This window comes from Octopus bimaculoides, chromosome 2 (genome assembly GCF_046866305.1).
Source record: "Octopus bimaculoides isolate indiv1 chromosome 2, ASM4686630v1, whole genome shotgun sequence".
In the NCBI taxonomy this organism is placed as follows: domain Eukaryota; kingdom Metazoa; phylum Mollusca; class Cephalopoda; order Octopoda; family Octopodidae; genus Octopus; species Octopus bimaculoides.
Window position 1 is genome coordinate 94,189,446 of NC_142929.1, and position 19,991 is coordinate 94,209,436.

General features: G+C 35.7%; 1 protein-coding gene across 1 annotated transcript in view; it reads right to left on the minus strand.

Moving 5' to 3' along the window:
• The window catches only part of LOC106874266 (neuromedin-U receptor 1), a 149,369-nt gene that overhangs the window by 20,855 nt on the left and 108,523 nt on the right, over positions 1-19,991 (minus strand). The window contains exon 3 of the mRNA XM_014921928.3: positions 11,571-12,164. Within this exon, the coding sequence (XP_014777414.1) occupies positions 11,571-12,164 (594 nt within the window). The remainder of the gene's footprint in view (positions 1-11,570; positions 12,165-19,991) is intronic.

Sequence of the window (19,991 nt, forward strand, 5' to 3'; positions counted from 1 at the left end):
TGCTTCACATGCTCTACACCAGTTAGAAAAGAAACCCAGATTTATGAACCAGGACTTAAAATTATACCCCTACCGTCTTTTTAGTGCGCATTAAGTTGTATAACTATTGTACCATCTGAGCTACCTTACAAAACTTTAAAGCATCTCAGCACTTAGAGTATCGCATTAACTGTGAATTACATATATAGAATGGAAGTATGTAGCGTCTATCTCGCACAAGAATAGAATAGAACGGACAAAGAACTAAATCCAAGTTATCTAGTAATTCTAGAATCTCACTTGAAAGTTTTTCATGTTTAGGTAGTAATTTATTTATAGGCACAAGGCCTGAAATTTTTGGGGAGGGGACAAGTTGATTACATCGACGTCAGCGCACAAATGGTACTTATTTCATCGGCTCCGAAAGCATGAAAAGCAAAGTCAACCTAGGCGGAATTTGAACTCAGAACGTTGAGCATTTTGCCCGGCGTGTTAACGATTCTTCCAGATCGCTGTTTTATCTCACAGTAAAATATTGCTTTCAAATTTTGGCACAGGGCTAGCAATTTCAGTGGAAGGAGCTAGTCGATTACATCGATCTCAGGTTTTAACTGTTAGTCATTTTATAGGATGAAAGGCAAAGTCGACCTCGGTGGAATTTGAACTTAGAACATAAAAGCGGAGGAAATGGCGTTAAGCATTTTGTCCGGCGTGCTAACGATTCAATCGAGCTCGCCGCTTTAATCTCACAATAGAATACTGATTTCAAATTTTGGCACAAGGCCAGCTAGTTCGGGGGAGGGGTAAGTCGATTACATCGACTCCAGTCCTGGACTGGTATTTATTTTATCGAACTCGTAAGGATGAGAAGTCAACCTCGGGGGAATTAGAACCCAGAACGTGAACACGGGTGAAATGTCGTTAATCTCACAGTAAAATATTCACTTGATTGTATCAACTGTTGAGCGTAATTATTTATTTGGCGCCAGCAGATCAATCATCAATGCATTGCAATGTCTAAAGAATCTAATATTGTGTTCTTTGAATCGTGAGAACATAAAGGATTCTTAGTAACATTTATTTCTAATTTCCTTTATATGAGAACTTACATTGGAGCAACTCATTTTCTCAAATCCAATGCAGTGCCATAACTCTTCTGTTTTAAACTCTAGAATATGAAAAAAGGTTTGTTTGTAGTTCTCTTGCTTTCGAGTTCTTCACATATATTCAAACGAAATATCGAATACTTATTGTACCGTGGTTTTCAATTTATCTCTTTAAGATTCATTCGTATTAATTCCTTTACTTCAATATAAATCGAACTTTAATGTCAGGTGTCTTTAGACGGTGTTGAGCTGGCTGAAATGCTTAGCGGTATTTCGTATGCCGCTACGTTCTGAGTTCAAATTCCGCTGAGGTCGACTTTGCCTTTCATCCTTTCGGAGTCGATAAATTAAGTACCAGTTGCGTATTGGGATCGATCTAATCGACTGGCCCCCACCTCAAAATTTCGAGCCTTGTGCCTAGAGTAGAAAAGAATCGTTAGCACGCTGGACGAAATTCTTAGCAGCATTTCGTCCATCTTTACGTTCTGAGTTCAAATTTCGCCGGGGTCAACTTTGCCTTTCACCCGTTCGAGGTCGATAAAATAAGTACCACTTGAGTACTGGGGACGATTTAATTGACTTGACCTCTCTGCCAAACTGCTGGCCTTGTGCCAATATTTGAAACCAGTATAATGTGTCTTCATGTATGTGATTATCAGTGAATTCGAAATTTAAATAGTTGTCTCGATTCTAAATACCAAGAGCAGTCATGTTCTTACTGTATAGAATTTGTTATCAAAATTTGACACCCATCAAGAACTGTTTCGATTCCTTTACGGATAGTATGGTGGAAAATAAACTAGCTCGTTAAGAAAATCTCTTAGCAATATTTATACTGAGAAAGGCGGCGAGCTGGCAGAAACGTTAGCACGCCGGGCGAAATGCTTAGCAGTATTTCATCTGTCTTTATGTTCTGAGTTCAAATTCCACCGAGGTCGACTTTGCCTTTTATCCTTTCGGGGTCGATAAATTAAGTACCAGTTGCGTACTGGGGTCGTTTTAATCGACTGACCCCGCTCCCCAAAAATTTCGGGGGCTTGGCTTTGTGCCTAGAGTAGGAAAGAATATTTATAGTGAGAAAATCTCTTAGCAATATTTATACTAAGAAAGCAATATTTATACTGAGAAGTACACTGCTAGTTGCAAGACCAGTGGCTGTCACACTGTTTTCTATATATTGCAAGCTGGAGTAGACTGCCGTTATGTCTAGCAGACGAGTATCCATCATTGAGGATGACCAAAATAAGATCGAAATCACGTGATATGGTTGTCTCCAAGGTAGAATAGTAGGAGGTTCTCTCCTCTCTTGCAATATATATCGAGTGCTAAGCGCACTCCTCCTGGGTTAAAACAGCAGTATCGTCTGTTTTTATAGAACACCCACGTTTAGGTGGCGATAAACATTACTATTGAAAATAATCTTTCTTAAAAATATGTTTCGTGCCAATTAAAACTATGAATCTAATTCTTTAGTGATCACAACACTCACACAGATTTCCAGGCTCAGTGAATGAAATTTTTTAATGTTCATACCTTTCTGAAGAGTATTAGTAATGCTCTTCAGTAAGGTTCTATTCGTTTGGCGCCAGTTGATCAAGCGTCAATACACTGTAAAATCTGCAAAATCTATTCAATTAGTGACAAGGAAACTTCGAGACCGGATTGTTAGCAGCTTGTGCAGTACTCAGCACATATTTAAGAATATCTAATGAAAGAAAGAGAATACTTTCAACATTTTCCCTTCTTTTGTTCGATTCATTGATTATTAACCTGAAGAGTTGTAGGTGAAGTAGTAATAATACAGCTATCTAAATGAAAAAGCAGTTATATTTAGCTTTAGTAAGAAGCAGTACAGAAGCCAATTAAGTGTCAAACTAGAATACGAATTACAGCCTTAGTCTTTCCTTTCTTTGTGCTGGAGAGTACGTTTAATCAGTTCTACTTGTAGAATACCCGATGAAATTAAGGAAACTGTTTAAACTATAAAAATAAGAAGTTAAAAGAACACAACGAATCAACAAAGGAGTCTCTATGTGAGTACTCGATCTACTAGAAATAGCAGCTAAATCACCATGGTATTTCACCACACAGTCTTAAGTAGCCCTTTTTAGTGTTGGAGGTATTTTTTGACAGGGGGAGCGGAGATTAAAGATATGCACAGTAGTGCTTTTTTTTTTACATCATTAATGCATATTTTATCAGTTAAAGTAAAGTCAAGCTCACTGGAATTTGGGTATGAAACTACACAAGTGAAAACTGAATACTGCAAGTCGTTTAACTACAGGCCAACCCTGCTCAGTCAGGCATGTAATGAAAAGAGTTAAGGCCGTCAACACCACATATTTTAAAACATTTATACCTAGATTTATATTATTAACTGCTTTTGAAACAGTAAAGTGTTATTTGAGGAAGATTTGAAGCTATTACTACTAGTCAAGCGACCACAAAGAGACTCTCGCATTGGCTCAAACACTGCACGTAATTTAATCCAGAGCTCTACAGTGTCCGACATCTTCCGTGTCATTTTATCACAAAGATAACCATGTGGCAGTATGGCAGGAAATTTTCTAGACAACTAAATAAACTTCGTTTGCAAATAGTGAGACGAAGAAAAAGCGTTAAATAACAGTCATGTTAGGTGTCATGTTAGGTTTTGTGTTTCTATTAAGGAAGTTAAGAGTAATGTGGTGAAAGCGAATGAGAACCGTTACTAGTGATGTAAAGCGACATCAGTAGGTACATGCAAAGAGCATCTAAAATAAACTACTAGCTAAAATCATAGACATTGATCAATCAATCATCGTTAATTTACAACACAAAAACGATATTAAAACAGACAATTGATTGGCAATATCAGACTATCAGGGTAATATTTCACTTTTATTTCCATCTGTTGATCGAGAAAGGATAAATTGTAGCCTCCAGACAGCAATTGTTGAAGGTTGGTTGAAAGAGGTGGTGTTGCAAGTTAATAAACAGAAATGGAAAAGATATTCGACAGAAATGATATAAAGGTTTAAGAATTTATATGCTGGGGTGTTTGATAAAAAAAAAAGGAAAAACTTTCGACTAGCATTTCAGTTTGTATGACGACATCGTGCAAACATTGAGATTAGATATTAGCAGCAAAAATAACGACATCAATGGGCACAAGGTGTCATAAATATGAACGACGGTGACGATAAAATTATAATTCTGTTCCTCTCATATTTGGTTTTCAAGTTATTCCTATTAAGGCATTTGACTCGGTAGACAGGGATGTGCTCTGGAAGATCCTGGAGATGAGACGTATACCACCCCGACTGGTTGGGATGATGGCGGCCTTGTATACTGGAACAGTGAGCACAGTTCGGTTTGGGGCTCAACATCTGACATTTCTTTCTGGTTAGATCTGGGGTTCTTCAGGGTTGTGTTTTGGCTCCCAATCTGCTCAATGTTTGCATGGACTGGAAAGTTAGCTGGATGGCTCAAACGAGATGTGGAGCGCTCATTGGTGAAACTAGGATTACTGGCCTAGATCTTGCTGATGATGCTGCTATTCTTACAAAGTCGCTGGATGTCTTAAAGTGTGCTCTCCTTTCGCCAAGCAAGGAAGCGGAACTACTTGATCTTAGAGTTTCTTGAGTCAAGACAAAGCTGTAGTCTTTTATTGGCTTCATAGTGGACTCCAGCTTGTCTGCCTCTCTTTTTCTTGCGGGTGTGAATGTCAAAGTTGTTGACCGCTTCACTTATCTCGGCAGTATGATCCATACCAGCATTTTCTGAGTCTGAAGTCTTAAAAAGATTAGGACCTGCTAGTATAGGTGTAAACTCACTGGACAGGAGTGTTTGGCTCTGCCGATATCTGAGCAGAAGGACAAATGTTCGGGTCTTCAGGTCTCTAGTTCTCCCTAGATTGCTCTACTGTTGCGAGATTTAAACACTGTCCGAAGCTTTAGGAGCCATCTGAACTCCTTTGGTACCAGGATGGTTCACAGGATTATGGGTTACCATTGGTACGATTTCGTATCCAACCAACGACTCTACTCAGAAACTTGGCTACGTCCTGTTACTTGTATGATTCGGGAACATCAGCTCAGACTGTTTGATCATGTTGCTCGATTTTGCGAATTGGATCCTCCTCTCTGAGGATTTGGCTGGAGTGACGGCTCGTGTTGGTCGGCCACATACCACATTGTCATGGTGGATAAGGTAGTATCTCCTGGAGATGGGGACTGACTGGGACACTGTTCGGAGGGTTGCCCGGGACGATCCTAGCAAATACTGATAAATGGTAGATGCAGCAACGCCTTGCAACGGTGCATGCTCCCATACATGACCTGAATTTATTCTTACAAATATATTTATGAACGTAGGTCGTTACATATAATTCCTGTTTTATTTCCAATTAGTACGCTATATTTATCAATTTCAATGATATTCCTTCTTTTGGCTGACATTTCACATCATTTGTATTTTCTTACCATATCTAATTATTATATTTTATCATAGTATTTTCTGATACTGTCTATAATGCAAACGAAAACAATTTCCCTATAATATAAATTGCAATTATTATCTCTAATTTATTATTACAAAAGCCCAGCGGTATTAATTTATTAAATATTTTATTGTTTAAAAATTACGAGATTTTGACATCTATATATATAAAAATGAGAATGTGTGTGTGTGTGTGTGTGTGTGTGTGTGTGTGTGAGTGTGTCTAAAACTCGAGAACTACGCAACCAATTTCATTCAAATTTTAGACATGCCTTACTTAGGGTTCCAGTTGTGTTTTAGTCAAAATTTTTTTTAACTTCTTGCAGAGTTCGAGCCCACGGCAACATAATATCTCCTCCACTATTTAAGTATTACGTGTCAAAAGTGAAACAAAAACATTCATGTCAAATACTTTCACTTTAAAAATGAAACTATTCCACTAACTGAAACAATCACATTTCGATACTGTAATGACAGATACTTTCACTTTAATGAGAGAGAGAGAGAGAGAGAGAGAGAGAGAGAGAGAGAGAGAAAGAGAGAGAGAGATGTATATGTATACATATACATGTATATGTACACGTATATGTATAGATATATATATAGATATAGATCTATATGCATACATGTATATGTATACATATGTGTAGATGTATATATATAGGTGTACATCTAATATGTACACATATATAAATGCATACAGATATCTATACATATATACACCCATACACACACACACATATATATGCACACAAACACACACATTAGTCATTTGTTTTCTTATCCAAAACTACGTCAAAAGTATTGAATGGATCTTTAAGAAATTTGGAAATTATATTCTATGCATAATGGCCATAACCCCCATGAAAATTCATATATTTTTGATGTTGATGAAATTTTAACCATACAGATTACACACAAACAAAGTAATATTTCTAAAATTGTTTCTTCTTAGAAGTTACAAAGACCCCTTCATGGGGACTTCACACCCACAATTTAGTCATTTTTCCTAAGCAAAGACGAATACAGTTGTACCATTGGTAGCTATAGGGTCACCCGAACATAACAGATGAGCATTATTTGTAATTCAAAGGTACAACAATGTAAGACTATCCTTTCAGATATACTTACATTGTGATTTCTGCAATGTGGTGCATAAATTGTCAAGTAAATGAGACTCATCTTTGCCTCCACTGATTCACTTGCAAAGTGATGAGTAAAATTATTTCGTTGCAGACCTCCTTTGAGTCTTTTTATTACCACTGCGACATATATAGTCCCCAGTTGGTAACAACATTGATTTCAAGGCCTTCCCAGATGAGTGACTGGTTGTTCTAAGACATTTATTGATTGTAAATATTTTCTGCCCAGTTACCTATCGGTAGAGTGGTCATTTGCAAACTCCAGAGGCGACACTTTCATTTCCCTTTACTCCAAACGTCACACATTGTTGTTTCTATTGAGTCATGCCCTTCCAATTGCTATAGATCCATAATGCATCTTAAAGCTGTACCTGTCACCTGTATGGTGAGGAATCCTACATTGGGGAGTAGTAACGACTAGGCTACGGTAGCTGACTGATTATCGTGATCATTCGTCTTTTGCTTTCCTGTAGCTTTGCTCTCTTTTACAAACCCAGTGAACATACATATATTTCCTATTTTAAAGAAATTCAAACAATACATATTACACACAAGTTAAAAAGATTCCCAACAATTAAACTTCTCTGGTTGACATTAATACACCCATCACCAATAGGGGCCTTAACTCCCACAATTTTCAGCTCCATGAGCTCCATTTTTCAGGAGCAAAATTCTTTTAAGGTCCATGTAGTGTCTTACGCCCCAAAATTTTTTAACTTCCTGCATAGTTCGAGCCCACAGCAATATCTTATCTCCTCCACTATTTCAGTATTATGTGTCAAAAATGAAACAATAACATCACTCTACTGTAATGTCAGATACTTTCACTCTAACACTGAAACTATTCCACTATTTCAGTATTACCTGTCAAAAGTGAAACAATAACATGTCGCTACTGTAATTTCAAATATTTTCACTTTAATATTTTCAATTTCATACTGAAACTATTAAAGTGAGACTATACTCTCACATATATACAGGCATACTATAAGACCCAAGTAAAAACATTCCCAACAATTCAACTTCTCTGGTTGACATTAACACCCCCACCCCCAATAGGGGCCTTCATTCCCACATTTTAGAGCTCCATGAGCTCCATTTTGCAGGAGCAAAATCTTTTTTACAGGTTCCAGAAGACTGAAATTTTGGAATATGCGCATAAAGATCAATAGTATGGGATACATGTCTCATGATTAGAATTTTTTTAGGGTGTGTAAAGAGGGAAATAACCCTCATGTGCAATTTTGATGAAATTCGAATCATATGTATTCCAGTTCCTTACAGAAAATATAACAGAAAAGTCTCATTTTTCAATTGCATGTAACACGGGCAACGCCGGGTATCTCTGCTAGTATATATATAAAACAAGTGTAATTCAAAACCCACAAAGGAATCGGAAACCTGTCTGAAATAAACTATAGATGTCATTGCAGAAGGATGGAAATTAATATTTCGAAAAGAATGTTAGAAAAAAAAAAAGATCAAACTTTGAAGTTAAATAGTGATGTATTGAAAAAAGGTACAAGTACTATGACGGGAGCGGCAGCAGACAAATGATCGAAATTAAGTGTGGAAAGGAGCGAAAGAATTGTGCATCAGAAATCACGCAGGTTGTGGTCTCATCTGGAAAGATGTGGGAGGTAGCAGGATCGAACGACTGTACAGTTGAGAGGTAGAGTATCGGGATGGAAGTAAGCGGGGAACGAAAAGCTTGAGAGTAGAAATAGTGTAAAGTTATGGCGCGAGGAAGAACAGTGTCAACGGCTGGTTGGGGATAATTTTACTAGAAGACGTTGACTATTTTCTGGATACCTGACTTCAAAACTCTTGTTTTAGTTACAGAGGCAGTGGAGGCTGATTTAGTGTGAATGAAGTGGGATGAAGCAAATTCAAGGCAGGCATGATAATCGAAAGGTTTATAAAATATGGTGATGGGGAAGTTGGAGATAAATTGAAGCAGATATCTAAGAAGTTTATAGAGTCGTCGGAGACGGTTGATGTTAATGTAAAGCAGCAAGGTGGAAGGAGTTGGAGTAAATGAAGGCGGTTAGCTGTTTGTGAGGGAAAAAGTGGCACTGATACAACCATCGATGTAACAACCATATAGTTTTGGGATAAGACCAGTAAACTGGGCGATATTTGGGGCTCAGAGTAACCAACAAACAAATTAGTGTGGTTGAAGGCAATCTTGGTGCTTATAACCACTGCATTAATATGTTGCTAAAGGTCACCGGAAAAGGAAGATCAGTTGAAGGTGAGGACTTGTTCGACGACGCAAAGAATAGTTGGATGCTGGGATCGAGCGTAGAGTGATGGCCCAAGAAGAATTTGAGGGCCACAAACCTTTCATCGTGTAAGATAATTGTATAGACAACACGGCAAACCTATATTTTTCCAGTTTACTATGTCGTTTGTAATTCTAGCTGTTGTCACGTGCTGTTTAAAAAATTCAGCATAATGTAAGGAAATGCTAAATTGCCATCTCCTTTTTTTATATTTCAATTCTTAATTTTCTTCAAATTAGAGACGATTCATAAAATAACCTCTCCTTGCCAATTTCTGTTATCGTAGCTTGATAAAGGCAGACTCCCCACTCACTCTATTAGCTATTTCTTGTAGAATTATATGCCTCTAAAATATTTCTAATTTTATCAGCAGCTAATGATGATAACGATGATCATTTTGTTGAGGATGATGGGAAGTTTTATGTGATAATACATTCATGTCAAATGTAGTAGACTGATGTATAATCATATTTACCATTGAGCTAGTATTAGAATGCAATTACAATGTGCTTCTAGGTTTTAAGCTCGTTTCTTTAGTAAAATAGCGAATTTAAAATATTTTTGAAACAAATATATATAAAGAGATCTGAATTGAAAACATATAATAGAATTTTTTAAAATGAAAAGCGCAAAGGAGAAGCGAATTGAAGAATATGTGTAGCTGAAAAGGTTTTATGTTACTTTTCAGTGACTAATTTACTTTATACAGCTCCATTTCTTACAAATGATTATTGATTTCATTACTAATTCTTTTGTAAAAAGAAAAGTAAGTAAATATATCAAGATATTCTCATGAATGAAACTGGATATAAGCGACACTAATAGAAAAATAGTAATTTATGAAGTGAGATCCAGTTGCAGCCCGAGACAAGAAGAAGGAAACAATTTTATATTTAATATCATTGCATACTTCCTCTTGTTTTTTTTATAGTTTATTCTTTTGCTTCTATTCCCGATTCTTAGAGTCTAACATATTTTTATCTTCAATTTGATGCTAAGAGAAGGTTGTGTTATAGAAGTGATTAATCATCAATATCACTTCTGTTGATTTACACACTGGCTGTGTGGTTAAGTTATTGGACGACTTTCTCGTGCTTCCTATGTTGAAATCAATAGTAACTCGACTTGCTAGAAATAGCTGTAAAGTCTCTTGCATCTCACTCTAGTGCCTTAAAAAGAAAGAGGGAGATAGAGATGGAGAGAGAAAGAGAGAGAGAAATTGGATAATATGGTTCCTAGATATATAACAAAAAACTGTATGTTTAGGGTCAGAACTCCTTTGACCATAGATTAGAGGTGATCTGGGGTTAAACAAGAAACCCACCTATATCTATGGATGGAATACATTATTCCAACTGTTTCCTTTTACAGAACTTTCAGGAATAGGTGTAAGAATTTCCGAGAAAGTTACTTGCAATCGTCTAATCTCATGTCCAGTTGAAGATTCGTTTACTGTCTGCTAAAAATCATTGATATCAGTGAAGTATCTATTCTAAGTTTCTTTTAACTTTTTACAATTAATACTGATTTTACATCTCTTTGTATTTAACACATATACATACATGCATACATACATACATACATACATACATACATACATACATACATACATACATACATACGTTTATATCTATATAAGGATAAATATATAACGTCTCGATTTTCTTCATATTCATATATATATATATATATACCACGCATACATGTATATAAACTTGCAAACATATGATTGATAATTGCTTATTTTGTCAGATGTTAGCCGTCTCATTACTCATTGTTCAAAAGACTCTCACTGTTACCGTGCAGACATGTGACTATGTGCTTACAAGTAGTTATGTCTGCACAAGTCATGACTCCTCCATCACCACAAGACTTTTGAAAGAGGAAAACGAACGATCAAGATGAGGTGACGAGACATCTGTACATCAATGGTTCATGTAATAACACCCTTGTATGACATGTACTATTCTCTCATATCCATAATTAAATAACCAGTGACAAGCAAAAGTAGGATGACTAGTAACTATTTCAACTACAGATTTCATACGCATGGATCTTGTCCTAGACTTTTCCAATAAAAGGTTACTTAGATGTTTGTAGGGATTTGGTTTTGAACTTTTCCTTCATGATTTGGCTTTCGTCAAATCATATTTTTGCTCAGAAAGTTTAATCTCTGCATATGTGTTGAATTATTTCAAGCCAAACACCGATTTGTTATTTAACTCCGCAGAAATAATATCCCTCCTTCCATCCATCTTTCTCTATTGCTCGCTCGCGCATGCACATACATGCACATAGATATACCTTTACCAACTTGCCAACGCGAGCTTACTCAGTTGATGCTCCTTTTCTTCCCAAACATCAATTTTTAACATGGAGAGGCCTCCTCCCCATCCAAATTCTAGGTAACATGCTCTAAATGTTAACAGGGTGTCATGAATAAAAATGACGATGAAATGTTTTCTCTAATTTACTATTTCTGTGGGATGAGTGAGCTCGGTTTGAACTAACCGGAGCTACCAAAATTCTAATACAAACGGCATTAACATTAACCTAAATAAAAACGAATAAAAGCTTACCTAGAAGTTTCAAAACGGATCCTCGTGTATTTGATATCGCTTTGCTTCGCCTGCTGTTAGCCAAGTTATCTCGTCCGCTACTGGATATCGTTGAAATAGAAGTCAACCTTCTTTGATTATGTGACGGTCGTTGAACAGTTGCTCTGTTTACTGTGATAACAATCAATGTGTAGAGGATAATGAGCACAAACAGTGGCGTGACGAAAAAGAGGAATGTCGAGATCTTGAACATGATTGTCATGCCGTCTAAAAACTCCTTGGGGATGGTACATTGAAGAGAATCAGTGAGCGGTTCTCCAGTCTCTGGGTTGCTCACTAGGTAGCTCAACCGTGTGTACAGTGGGTATGGAAGTGCTATGAGTATAGAAGTTATCCAGATACTCAATATCACCTTCAGGGTTCGGCTCAGTGTTGATACTGTATAAGCCCAGAGAGGGTGGCAGATTGCCATGTAACGTTCAACGGTGAATGCAGTAATGGTTAGAACTGAAGCATAAGATGTTACCTCTGACATCATTGATTTGAAGAAACAGTAGATGATTCCAAACGGCCAAGGGTAAGCACTCCAAATTCCGTAAATTTCTGAAGGCAAACCTATTGAAATAGATTTAAGAAAAAAAAATTACATGCTACCAAATGTTACACCATGCACACACACAGACATATAGAAATGCTCATACTCACACAGACACAAACATACACATACACACATACGCGCGCGCACACGCATAGTTAGTGTTTCTTGAAGTATAAGTTTATAAAAAAAGAAGTACATATATAAAGAAGTACATATAATAGAGAGGTAAATATATCGTTATTGGATTGCAATTAATGTATAAGCTGACAAATGCACATTAACCATGTGGACCTTCTATATGGAAAGTATATAGCTAAGAACAGGGCCAACGTACTTAATGTAGCGAGCCAAAACTAATTTTTAATCAGTTGAAATTACTGTCTTAAGGAGAAACATCATAATCCACTAAATATCCTCGGCCGACTTTTCAAATCAGTTTCAATTTCAGTGATGTGCAGCTTGCTTTATTTCACAAAAAATATCATTATGATAATGACTTTCAGTATAGGAATTATTTTAAATGTATTAAACAATTCTTTTGGATTACTACCCTATGCGCGTCTGCATTTAATTATACGTATGTATGCATGCATGTATGTATGTATGTATGCTTGTTTGTGTGTGTCTGTGTGAGCGTGTGTATTTGTGTTTGGTCGATTTGAGGGCTACTGCTAATATGTAATCTGACACAGGTCGTGAGATGATCGGGTCGTTGGTAACTAGACCTGAATATCCACCAGGCGTGCCTGGTGAACGAATGATTGCTTGAAACATTAGAATAAAGGCTAAACTTATGAAAAGGTCGGGTGAATCCAGCAAAGTATCAACGACTGTTTAATGATAGCGCTCGAAGTAGTAAACAAGCGCACCGCAATATTACTTTGGGAGTGATGGAACCCGAGTTCTTATCAGAGTATTTGCCTAGGAGAGGAGTAGATAGGGATAGATAGTTACAAATGAGGTGACTTATCTGCTCTACCTACTGTATTATAGGTAAGTCCAGGAAGACAAAAGTTAGCATGAGAGAAAAAGTATTGTGGCTGTCAGCTTCAAGTATTTTACGACAGATTGGATTTCTGGTAACCTCCTGAAGCTGGGAGGCGGCATCGGTCGTTTTGGATGATCATTGATCCTTGACGTTGGATCTATCTTGTCAACGAAGATAGTAATAGAGGAAAATGGACACACTAATGTTCCTATAAAGCTTCAGTATAGAAATGAAATATGGATCAGGACTCTTGGATTTCAGGAGTCGTCATTGGCGTTGTCCAGTTCGGTTACGTACAGATGAAACATTGAGATATCGCGACTTCTGTAGTTCTTTGCTCATAAAGAACCATAGAAGTTGCCTCCACGAGTTACGTATTTCTTATTACGTTTGGATTGCATGTTGTACCAAGTTTTGGGTATAGTAACTTTATTGAGCAAGAGTTTTACTGAAATTTAGGAAACTGTGTTCTTGTGTCATTTAAGAGTATTTTGAATAAAAGGGCCTGAATACAATTCCTTGATCATCTTGAGTCTTCGGGTTTAATCTTCAGTTTAATCTTTAATCTTCAATTAAAGAAGTGAAAATATTCTCTTGTTAAGATATATCTCTTTGTTTTCTTTTTCTCGTTTCAGTCATTGGACTGCAGTCATGCTGGGGCATCGTTGGTAACTAAAGATTTTAAAGCTCTTTGATGTGTTGAAACTGTTTTACTTGACACGTCCCTTATGTCGTATTTAGGGAAAGTAATTTCAGATACGTGAATATATATCGAAGTTTTTACTGCATTATTCAGATAAATATTATCTTGCTGAAAGTGCTCTTATTGACTTTGTTTATTCCTCAGCAGATAAAGAGTAAATAATCTGAAGTAAAAATGAAAGCTATGCAATGCGGTGCTCATACTAACTGAATAGTGATGTGTTTTTGATACTTCATTTGACAATGTTCCTTTGTTAAATGTCACTGTGAAGAAGCCCTTTACTCTGAATAGCTAAGCAAATTCAAAACATGACATAAAGTATATTTATTTAACATTATCTAAATGCAGCCCTCAAATAGCTATTTCTGTGCAACGAACACTGTAAATTTGTTTTCGTGTAACTTTTAAATATATTGATTTGTGGCAATGTTTTAAATGATGAAGTTTGAGAAGTATACAATGAATAATTTTTTAGCAGATCAGCTAACAGAAAATGAAATGCAGTTAGAGTCAGTCAGAATTTGTGATTGCTTCCAGCTAACAAGACAAAACTGGCTAAATAGCTATGATCAACAATTCAGTAAACCATCAATTCTAATTTCACTTGGTAATTCACGGCACGAAATAAATTAGTAGAATTAAAGCAGATTAGTAGAAATGGTAAATGGTAATAGGTTTTAAAACTGCGTGATAAGACAGGTTGTAAGATATTAATATCAATATTAAATTCGGAGCAAGCTATAACCTTACGGCACAAGTTCAAAGAATATCACCAGTAGAATCTCGAATAATATTAAAAATGCAATTTTATAATATCAAATAGTTTTTAAACAGGAGGTAAGTATTAACATTAAAAACCTATTTAGAAATAAAGATTCACTGAGAAAAGAAAAAATAATATTATCGAACCATTAGTATTATTTTCATTGAATTGAAAAGTAGAGGAGAAAATTCTGGACGTGTCTATTAACATGTAAAAGATACTATAAAGTTTCCTCAGAAACTATATAATATTGGTCGGCCCAGAACGATCTATTTATAGTTGCTGCTTCTAACAAAAGACGTACATCTATTCGACTCGACAATACGTCTATGAAGATGTGAAAATGATCTTCCACTGATTGAAAAATAACATAAAGCAGCAAAACAAAATCTTGGATAAAGAACAAGATCGTCAAAAAACGTCGAAAGATTAATTCTAATTGTAGAACAATTTCAATCATTTTGCCATGTAATTAATTTGGGTTACAGACAATTAAGATTCTACAGTTAAATTAGTAATTCAAAGAAACTTTTTAATAAAAAAATGATTAAAGATTACTTCACAGCGTAGAAGATGAAACATACTATCACTACATCTCCACCTCTCAGAGACTTATTGATAACAGCAGATTGTGAAGAGAGTCAGAATATGATGTTGAAAAATAGCAGATGATGAGTCTTTGTCAGATATGTCTAGAACAAGATTCTAGGATCGAACAGTGAGCACACTATTAAAGCTATACGAGCTCTTGTTAGTTTCTTTGAAAACCTGAAAACTTTGACTAATTTGAGATTCTATTCACTGCAGTTAACGGAAAATGAATCTTATTCAACAATAAGGCTATGAAGAGGCGAAGATCTCCCATCAACAGAAAAATAACATAAAATCAGAAAAAACAGAGCATAACAAAACCTTGGGTAAAACGATCCTTGAACAGTGACTAAGACATTCAACCCTCCAGAACGTTACCAGTTCATATTGATTCACTGTCAAGCAGCAAGCCCACCAATCTTCCTACTGAATTTCTATTTTAGCTACAAACTTCTATATATCCAATATGCAACGAAACACGGTATGATAATATATAAAATAATTGTTATTTTAAAATCAAAATTATGTTCTTATCTTCTAATTACTTATACGTTCACTTTGACATAACTACAAAACAAAATGAAAAATGAAGAAAATATTATCCAAAGTTAGAAGAGTTACACATATTTGGAAAGTAAGTAGGAATAGGTGGAAAACATTACATGATCGGAAATCAATGAACTGGTCACATACAAAATACGATTTCTAACAACAGTACAAGGGCAACAAAGTCTTATATAAAACGTGGAAATCTATGCCTCATTTTTAAGATTCCAGAAAGGATAAAAGTCAGGATTGTTCCACTGGAAAGACTGCAATTCTACAGAAAATGCATACAAATTGATTCAGCAAATAGAAAACTTGACTAATCGAAGTCAGCATTTAGCAGGAAAATAAGGAAGTACAAGTAGCCAACAGTACATTGACCATATACATCAGGAAGATTCTGAATGTAATGTTTTGACGCAGAAATTCGAGACGGAATTACAGAACTTATGACAAAATCTTTTAGTGTCGGTTAATGATGTGTAACTCTAAGAAAGAAGCAGTGGGCGGGTCGCAGACGAAAAATTGGAGAAATCCGTTGTAGTCACGATGTAAATAATAGAATCAGACTATATTACGGTGTGACAAGTTCTGAAAGTTGTTAATAATGGAAAGCTTTTAGATGTTTACTGATCAAATGAATAGTTTAGTTGTTATTCACAGTAAAAAGAGAAAACAACTATAGCAGAATTAATTCCTAATAATAAAAAGTATCGACTGGCAGCTTGATGTGATGCAGAATAGAATGCTTCTATAGTTTGTGATTTAGATGTACATCATCCGTTCCATATCTTAAACAACTGCTACCATACTGTCATATTATGCTATGTATATCTGTTCCTAATAAAAAAAGCAATGGATAAAAGTTATTTTGAGGAATTGTCTACAGATCCTTCCATGATAATTCCTGACGTCTGTCAGATTTACGTTGACTGGTTATTCCAAACTTAGGTTTAGTCTTTAACCCGTACTAAAAATACAAGTTAATCGCTGTCAATAATCGTTATAGTTTATTGTCTATAACTTATCGATATCGATATCCCCATTAAGTAGTTTACTATCAATATTTAGTTGCTTTAGAACTGTTAGCTGTCAGAAACAGTGAAAAGATGATTAAATAACGTAGTATTTAGTTTAGCCCGGACGTTCTGTGTTCAAATCTGCTATGGTTGAGTGTGGTTCTCATGAATCTGGAATCTACAATAAAATCATATTGCACAATGATACTCATGATTGAAGTTTTGTGTCTGCAAGGGAAAAAATGCGAGTTGCATTTCTGAAGAGAAAGAACCGGGAAAAGAATTTAGTATAAGATATAAGAGACGTGATATAATAAGAATAAGAGGACAAGAGTTGGAGGGATGATTGGTTACACTTCGATCAATTCTTAAAGGAGCACTTCGTCAATTTAAGGCATGTACGAGGGAGAGTCAAAAACAGCTTGCTACTGCTACTACATTGGAAGCACCTTGTTTGGCACCACTCTCTGACCTGATTCCACCCAGCCCTACTGTTGCAAATCAAATTTCACTGCCGCTACAACAACAACAGCAACAACAACAACAGCAACAACAGCAACAACAACAACAACAACAACAACAACATACGTATATATATATATATATGTATATATATATATATATATATATATATATATATATATATATATATATATATATATATACACACATACATATATATACACATAGATACATATATATATACATGTTTGAAGAAAAGCAACAAAAATTCAATAGGTTATAGCAGTACGTACGTTTCGTACAAACTTCATTTATTCATGTAGTGAGAACACTACATAAAATGTGCAATGAAAATGTACTCCTCAGTATGTATATATATACATATATATATATATATATATATATATATATATATATATATATATATATATATATATATATATATATATATATACATACATACATATATATATATATATATATATATATATATATATATATATATATATATAGATACACACACACGCATATATATAAATATAAATAAAGCCACGAAGTGTTCAGTGTAACTATTTGTTGGAATCATGTATGCTATGTTCATTTACCTCAGGGTTCAATACTCTCCTTTTCACACGATGCCTGACCACCACAAGATTAGCAATCAATTCCTGGTAGTACTCATTGTATTTAGTCTACTTATTGTTAACTCAGCTGTACTCTTTTGTTGAATCAACAAAAATTAACCACTCAGATTGGGCCTTCGTTCGATTAGCCAGTAGGTTGGACAAGAAGGGAATGGAATGACTTTAAGGGGATCATGTATCAGTGGTAGCGGACATTGGATAATGTCATTTTGCGAATTCTAAACTCATGCTCAAATTCTTCATCTGGGGTTAATATTTTTAATCATAAATTCATTTAATTTCTGTAACTGTTCTTTGTTTATTATTAGCGTAATTTATCTGCATACTAAAAGGGGGAAAAAGCAACAGAAAATGTTTTATCAGATACAATATCTTTCCCATGATCTTTGCTCTCTATTACACAAACGTAAAGGATTAATCAGAAAATGAAAATAAAAAAAAATCCAATCAAGCTCGAATACAGTAGCCTTCAATATGACATGATGCATGAGTGTGTATGTACTTATACAGAGTGTTTCAAAATTAAGGCAACCAACTATTTTCAATTTCGCTAAAGTAAAATATAGTTATATTTCAGGTCTGAGCATTGTAATGCAACGGTAAAGGAAACATAATTATGACACTACCACATTTATTCGATATGACCACCTCTGTTTTGAATCACAGCCTCATATCTAGGTGCGAATGCTTCACACGCAGCGTGCAGCTGGTTTTGCCGAATCGAATCCCATTCCTGGTATAGTTTTGTCTTCAGAGCGTCGAACAAAGCATGAGGAGTGTTCGAGACCATCGTCTCAAAAATTGACCAAACAGAAAAAATCAAACGGGTTGAGATCAGGGGTTCTTGAGGGCCATGCAGCCTTGCCTATGAACGACGGAATGTTTTTCTGAATCTAGTGTTGTATCTGTTTGGAACTGTGGGATGGTGCCGAGTCCTGTTGAAGGTATTCCAAGGTGACTCATTCAGCTCCCAGAATGTCACTAATGTATTGCTGGATGTTAATGTTAACACCGGAGGGCACAAAAATGTGGAGAGACCTTCCAGTAGTTGTCACAGTCACCCAAATCATAACTAACTGCGGATTTTGACGTCGATTTACAAGTCTATCCTCAACGGAACCAGATATACCCCAAAGTCAGTCATTCTAGTGGTTGACTATCCGTTCGATGTCAAATTTTTTTTTTATCTGTGAACACCAGGTTGGGAAGCATGTCTTCAGCAGGATAAGACGACTTCTCTTCAGTTACATGGCCTTATAAACATCCGTGAGCTCATGATAGCGGATCATCTTGTAGGGATAGGTCCTGAGATCCTCTTTCAGCACTCGACACATCAATGTTCGGCTTATTTTTGCTGTGGCAGCAAGTTTTCTGATGGAACGACGAGGATTTCGCCGCATCTTTTCTCTGGTACCGTTGATAAGCCGAGGAGTCTGCACACTTCTTTTTTGGCCACATCCAGGTCGATCAGCGGTGGAACCATTCATTTGAAATTTCTTGACAATTTTCCAGACTGCTGTTCAGTTAATTTAAAGCTTTTTTGCTAGAACTATTTTACTTTCGCCTCCTTTGTTGGGGTTATGATTGTATTTCGGTCTATGGGCATTATCTAATTTATAAATTTGAATTTATTTAGTCTGAGACAAAAAGAAGACACACTAAGCTTTTATAATGGTGTATAATTTTCATATTTTATCACATAAAGCGCGAAGCTTCGGTTGCTTAATTTCGGGACACCCTGTATATAATGTGTCTGGAATGGCACAACAATGCACTATATTAACAACAATGGACTATAATAACTATTACAATTTAATCATCCATAGTCTGATATAATATTTTGGAATACAAAAATTCCTTCTTCAGATATCCCTAGGAATTGGTAGAGTCACTGCTATAATCGGTTTTCTAACGGTTTTTTTTTAAACCGGAAGCGCCTTTGCAGTGGTCTCACGAAGCTCTTTTCGGAATTCTTCATGAGAAGTGCGTGAGGGCGGCCATGTCTCAAACTCGTGTGTGCTGGCACATCCGTAGCGCTGCTTCTAAGTTATGTATTATACATGCAGTTTCCTTCTTTTTTATTTTTTATTCTCCCTTTTATTTTATAAACAATACAAGAGCATGTTAT